The following is a 7,210-nucleotide window of genomic DNA, read 5'->3' on the forward strand; positions in this document are numbered from 1 at the left end:
TCCAATCATCAGTACTATCATATATGTGTACTGAATTCCAACCCAATCAGGAAAACTTTTGCTAAACTAATTGAAGGCCGCACGTATTAGAGTTGCCTTATGTAGAATTGTACTTTTATTGTTTCCCACCCTTTTAATTTCTTACACACTAATTTGGTCTTTTTTCTATAAAAAAAAGTTGCTAATCTTCTACTACTTTTTTATAATTAGATATTCGGGTCAGCTTACGCAGTTCGACTAATTCCGGAACCCTGAAGTTAACAACTGGACAGACCCTCCAGCGGCCCTAAGATTTGAAATATTCAGTCACTTTGAGATTCGAACATGCGACCTCATAAATGACAACAACTTATTAGTTCTTTAATGTCTCGCGACTTTGCCAAACTCTTAGAGATTTCAATCTTCTACTTACCTAGCAAAATAGAACATTGACATAAAGAACAAGACAGAGCAATGACTTTTTCTTTACGTTACAAAAATGATATACTCTATTTTGTAGATCTAAGAAAAAGGGGATGGAGATCATCCTCAACCATGTGATCCCACAACCTCTGTTTGGAGAGGTTAAACAAGAACAAACTCCTTTTTAATCTCATATTTCTTATATTATGTTTAATTGCAGAGGTTGGTCGAATGGAAACATGATTGTAAGAAATGTTCAAAAACTCCCCACCGAACATCACAAGCCAACTTCCGAATTTCCGGAACCAACGCTAGACCCTCCCATGGGGCAACAAGCTCAAATACGCTCAGGCTAATAGCTTGCTTACTATCCAACTCGATCTCCTCATTCGATGAGCCCAAATCCCTTGCCATCAAAATACACGCCACTCGCATCGCAAGATTCAACTCTTACTATCATGAAAATAACGTACCCCAGAAAACATTACAAGATTGCTTGATTGTAAATTTCAAAATCTCGAATATAATGGATGTGCGCTCGACTGACCCGAATACCTGGTTGTATTTTTCAACAAAATTTATTATGCCACGTTTTTGTTTCACTGATTCGTACGTAAGCACCACGTTCATCACACCACATCGACCGTGTGTGAAACAAGCAGTCAATAGTTACATTTTGCGATTTTTTAAGACTTTTTTGCCCACTGATCAGACAGCCTAATCAATTCCCACTCAGAAATTGACAGCATCCACAGAAACGGATACTTCCATATCCATAATTTATACTCCACCGTCCATTTTATATTTTATGTGCACAAGGACATCCTTTTAAATGCTTTTGATTAATTTTTATCATCGGAAATGGATCCTCTCCTGTCGTACTTTTGGAACGGGAGGGGTTAGACAGCCCACTTTTTAACCGTCCATTTGCTGTAATGAATGGTTGAGATTTGTTCAAAAACTCTTCCATGAAAGAATTTTGAACAAATCAGAACCATTAATTATACCAATGAACGGTCGCGATGTAAACTGTCCCCTCTCATCCAAAAGTACGATAGGAGAGGCGCGGAATTCTTTATCAAGATCCATAACAACATGTAGGGTCGTAGCCAATTTCCGTCCAAATAACTTTCTCCGGTGCTTGTAAAAGTTGGGAGACAGAGATATTAAGAGTTCAATTTTTTAATTCCTCTTTAGATTATTAAGTTTGGGATTTTTAAAAGTCGTTTAACTGTTTACTATAACAGATAAAATTATTATCTTCCACCTTCTAGGAAATCTTCAGAATACCAAAATCTGTTATAAGAATTTTATCACAATTTTTTTTAAAGGGAATTTTTTTTCATTAATCATTAAAGTTGTTACAATGATCATACTCCTAAAACTAAGTTAAGAACAATTTTGTGCTCAGACCGAGACCCGAAAAAATAACTTCGTAAAAATTTCTATCTTCGAAAAAATTCCCTCTTATAAATCGTTCTTAAGCTGACAGAAACCTAACACTTTCATTTGAACCCCATAAGTGGACGATGAGACTGATTAGTCGACGTGTGTGTAAATTAATCCAAAAACACCAGAGTTATTAAAAAAACAAAACACTTTCATTTGATTACACTTTTTAACCCCTCCGCGTGACATGTTCACATGAAAACTGTTGGGTGACTTTTCATTCGAAAAAGCAACTTTGAATTATGTGCGAAACTCATTAATTTCATTCCACTGCCACTGCAATATTCTTCTGACACGTAAAATCATCCTCCGTACCTACAATTATTTTTTCAACCATCATAGTTTTCGGATACCTTATACGCAATTTAATTAATTCTATTTTCAGCCCGATCGCAGGTAAATCATCTCCTCCGGAACGGAATTGAGAAATTTACAAGAAATTAATTTATGTCTAGCTCCAAGACTCTCAAACTTTGAAAATTGTGTAAGAGCAAACTTTACAAACCAATAACTTTGTCCGTCGACCCCGGTGGATGACTAAATGGTCTTGACCTGTGACTTAAGTATTTGCTACTTATATTCGAAGATCTCAAGTTCAATTTTTGTAGCCAACAATTTTTGGAATCACCTTACTTCCACTTGTAAGCGAGTGAAACGGTTATAAAAAAAACTATACCGATATGCACGCAAACTGACCCGAAATACCGTTCAATACCCAAAAAAAAAAATTACACTTTGGGCTCCATATCTACAATTCCACATTTCTACTCATGTTACCCACACCCACCTTGAAAGCTCCGCCACTTATAATCAAGGCCCCACATCCCAAACTCACCTCTACTGCTCTACAGCTCTTCCCCATTCTACATTCATTCTCTCTCCCCCCCTATATATATACCCATAACATATACATACAGAGATCCGACATTTACGAATCTTAACTCCGTCACCCACCACTAACGGCAATGGACGCACCCTTCCCCACCCTCCCCACTCCACTCTCTTCCCTCAACCACAGGCATAACCAAAAACCCAACGGCTGTATCATCGACGGCGTCAAAGCGGCCGCCAAAATGGAAGGCGGAGATAAGAAGAAGAAGGGTTATGGCGGAAGAGGGTTGTTTGAGAATGCGTCGTTTATGAAGTGGGGAACGGAGGACGTGCTGGGCGTGGCGCGGCACCACCCGATACCGTGCTGCTTCGCGGCGTCGCTGTTGATGTTCATGGCGGTGGAGTACACGCTCCGCATGATCCCGCCGTCGTCGGAGCCGTTCGATCTGGGGTTCGTCGCCACGCGGCCTCTCCACCGCGCGCTAGAATCCCGGCCCAATCTCAACACCCTTCTCGCTGGCCTCAATACGGTATTTTTAAGTGTCAGCCGTTACGCAATGAGATTTTGCATTTCACCCCATTGGATAAAACGTGGACGTGTCACTGATAATGATATATATATATACGTATCTCCATACCAAAATCTTTAATTTTTTTGTTTATAACCATATCAAAAAGTCTGCGAAAACCAATTTAAAACATAATTTCGGACACCTAGCCCTGTTCGTTTTGGGTTTTTATAACTGGTGCGTCCGAAGCTATTTGATGCGCATTGAAGTGTAGTAGGACGGTTCGGGTACAGTTGTATTCGGAGTTATGTGAAACCAATATGGGTGGTTGGACTAGTGATTTTGGCATGCAATGGCATTTTGGTGGGTGAAATTGAAATTTTGATTGATTTTCAAGTTGTTGGAATGATGCAGGTGTTTGTGGGAATGCAGACAGGGTATATACTTTGGACGTGGCTGGTGGAAGGGAGGCCGAGAGCGACGATCTCGGCGCTGTTTATGTTTACGTTTAGAGGAATTCTGGGCTATTCTACGCAGCTTCCATTGCCTCAGGTACTCGGTAGTCTCATATTCTCTGATGAATCTTCATTTTCAATTTTGGTATACCGTAAACCACTTTTAATTCCTTGAATTCGTATTCAAAGCATTGCTTCTTTTCTTCTTAATTTGTCAAACAGTACTTTATGGGTGGGTGGTGTTTGTCCAAATTTTGGATTCTCACGCCGCCTCGTAAGGAAACTTTTGGACGGTTCAAATTGAAACAATTTATCTCCTCCCACCCCATCACTCTCTCTTTCCTTTTTTTTCTATTCAAATCCAAGCCGTCTAAAATCATATTAGGCGGTCCGAATGTGTCGAGCGGGCACCACGTACCCACCCGGCCCGGCACTGAAAAATTTCTCGTGGGTAATAGAATGAAAAGAATAACTTTTTCACAATCTAAAAGTAGTTTTTTTTATAGGAGTAATAAATACTCAGTAAAATCGACAGATATATTTGGACCATTTACTAGTCTGTGTACACCGAGTGAGTCGAATGTTAGAATTAAATACGATTAGAGAATCAAGATCAGAGTCATAAGACGTCAAACATATTAATTACTAGTAGCATTTTAAAATTCTGGGTACTACTCCCACCGTCTTTAAATAAATATTCGATCTGCAAATCTAGACTTTTAAAAAGATTTTTTTTGGTTAAAAAAATCAATTCTTTTTTCACAACTTGAATGAACTCATTGATATCTTTTGATTTGTAAAAAAAAAAAAAATTCTTTTAACAAAATAAATGCATTTTTTTAGAGGTCTAGATTTGTAGTTTGAACATTTAGTTTAGGTGGGAGGGAGAAGTAGTAGTATTTATGTACTTGTCCTTGATTTAAGTGGTGCTGTTTGCCATTTGGATTCTTCACCACTGCTATTATAGATCATGCATGCAACCACGTATATTTTTTTCCCTCCGAAAAAAGAAAAAAAGAATCCACATATTAGCTGTATTTCTTGGAAAACACCAAAGAAAGGCATTGTCCTTTCTGGGCTTGTCATTATCTAAAGTTAAGTGCTGCTTGACAAAAAAAAAATTTGAATCTTTAAATAATACGTATTCAAATTCAAATTCATCACCTTCTTAAGTATTACCTATGTATAACTAATCTAGGTTGAGACCTTATGTAATTATCAATGGGAAAACCAAATTAGTTGGTGGGAGTATTTTTTTTTTTATCAGCAAAAACGCCCAAAGGGCAATTAGTTGGTGGGAGTTACTCCCGTTGTTCTGTAAGTTTAGCTCGAAAATATCGTGCTACTAAGCACCTTTGTGCAGGCTATGCAAATGAGGGGAAAAAAATTATAAATACCTTTTAGGCTAAGTTCAACTAAGGACTTTTTGAGATTTTTGGGTTTTTTCTTGTTTTTGTCTTTATTAAAAAAAAACTCTTGTTTGTTAGTTTTGCGGGCTTTTTGCTTTATCTTGGATATTTTAAAAAAGATTTGGGAGAAATTCATAATTCTTTACTTTTTCGATCATTCTTGACATCTTGACAAGACGCATCAGTAATCCACATAAGTTAAGCGCAAAATTAGCAAACGCGAAAAAAAAAATTGATTAAGGACAAAATAAGGAAAAATCCAACGTATCTATTTGTCTTGAATTTCCCATGCTCATTTTCTTTCCCTTGATATATTCTGAATCCATACACAGCACATAATCAAATGTCATGTCCAATGGGACTAAATTTTTTTTGTCTTTTCTTAAAATCGGGCAGGACTATTGGCACAAGTTTTTTAACAAATCTAACCTATTAAAAATACTTTTGACGATCAGGATTTGACTTATTCGCTACATGTCTAAGTTTTAAGATTTTGACTGTTTAATCTCCGCAGATAGCAAATAAGCCAAATCCTAAAATTTTATGCAACCGAACAATTGGTTGTTTTTTTTTTTTTGCTCGGCAAACGAAACTTTTTATAGAAACTCGAAAGGGTACATCGAGGGTAAAACAAGACAAACGAAAACAGTGACTAGCCCATCCAACAAAAAGTTAGACAGCCACTACACCTCAACAAAAACTACAATTTGAGCTTACGAATACCGTCAAGAAACAATTTAAACTCCTCCACCGAATAAATCTTGATTCCGTACTTGGTCTTCATCCACATTGCGACTCTAGTTTTCACCAATTCTCCTACTACCTCGACACTCAAATTTGCATTGTTAAAGACGAGGTCATTCCGGGCTAGCCACAAAGACCACAAAGTGGCATAGAAAGACACTTCCCATATATTTTTCTCCAGATTCCTAAACCCGCTGTCAAACCACCATATAGCTAAATTTGCCAACGAATTAGGACAAACCCACGAAACATGCCACCAATCCAAAATTAGAGACCAAATATTCCAAGAGAATATACAGTGCAAGAAAAGATGATCAGGAGTTTCGAGATGCAAGGAACACAAAGGGCAGGAAACTGTTTGGCCCTCTTGAATGATATTCCTACTGAAGAGCTTTGGTTGTTGCATTTATGATATGATGATAAGATGCATTATGGACCAGAAATGGTCCTGTTTTTTTTTTTATCCTACCAGAAATGGTCCTGTCAACATGATGATTTGATAACTTCTTGGATAGCGACTACGTACCCTATAAAATGGAGGAGACCAACCGACGATAAATTGGGCCTACTAACCCTGCAAGGGTTAGGGAACAACACTGCTACTTCTACATTGGAAAACATAGTACTATAATCTGGACATATACTAAAATTGGTGATAAATCTCAGGGCATATAGTCTTCTCAGGATAAAAATGCCGTATAATCTTCTTGTGTTAGTTTCTCTATACTTCCTCGTATTCTGTTAAAGGGAGGGGTAATTTGACGACTTACATTATCGACGGATGATAAACGAAGAAGTTATGCATTTTGAAATTGACTTTTGCAGGGGTTCTTGGGATCGGGTGTGGACTTTCCGGTTGGAAATGTATCGTTCTTCTTGTTCTATTCGGGCCACGTCGCTGCATCCGTGATAGCCTCGCTTGACATGAGACGGGTGCAGAGGTGGGAGTTGGCCCGAACTTTTGACATGCTCAACGTGTTGCAGTTCGTGAGGCTGCTGGCCACTAGGGGCCACTACACGATCGACTTAGCCGTGGGCGTTGGAGCCGGAATTCTGTTCGACTCCCTGGCCGGAAAATACGAGGAGAGCAGGAAAACGCCTACCATAATCAGTATCACCAACGGGGCTTTATTTGCTGACGCCAAGAAACCAATATGGGAATGGGATGCTCTGAATGCGTCTTTGAAGTGTGCAGAAAAAGGAGTGGGGAGGTAGGCTAAAAGGGTCAATGTGGTGGTGGGGCTTTTTTGGTCATTTTCCTGTCTGAAAATTGGACTTACCCTCTGTTCTGGCCTATTTCAGAACAGTGTAGTTTCTCTTTTTGTATCCAAATGGGTTTAATTGGGGCCTAAGGTGGCTGAAATGCCCTTGTCTCAGTAAGAAATGAGAATGGAATTGGCCAATTCCGATT

The 7,210-nt window shown here is 38.6% G+C and overlaps 1 protein-coding gene across 1 annotated transcript; it reads left to right on the top strand.

The window, feature by feature from the left end:
- Positions 1-2,647: 2,647 nt before the first annotated feature.
- Positions 2,648-7,210, top strand: LOC131335404 (phosphatidylcholine:diacylglycerol cholinephosphotransferase 1-like). Its single transcript, XM_058370731.1, has 3 exons — positions 2,648-3,212; positions 3,606-3,743; positions 6,625-7,210. Exons 1-3 carry the CDS (start codon positions 2,817-2,819, stop codon positions 7,012-7,014), a joined length of 924 nt encoding a protein of 307 aa, XP_058226714.1. The 5' UTR covers positions 2,648-2,816; the 3' UTR covers positions 7,015-7,210.

This window comes from Rhododendron vialii, chromosome 8a, assembly GCF_030253575.1.
Source record: "Rhododendron vialii isolate Sample 1 chromosome 8a, ASM3025357v1".
Taxonomy (NCBI): domain Eukaryota; kingdom Viridiplantae; phylum Streptophyta; class Magnoliopsida; order Ericales; family Ericaceae; genus Rhododendron; species Rhododendron vialii.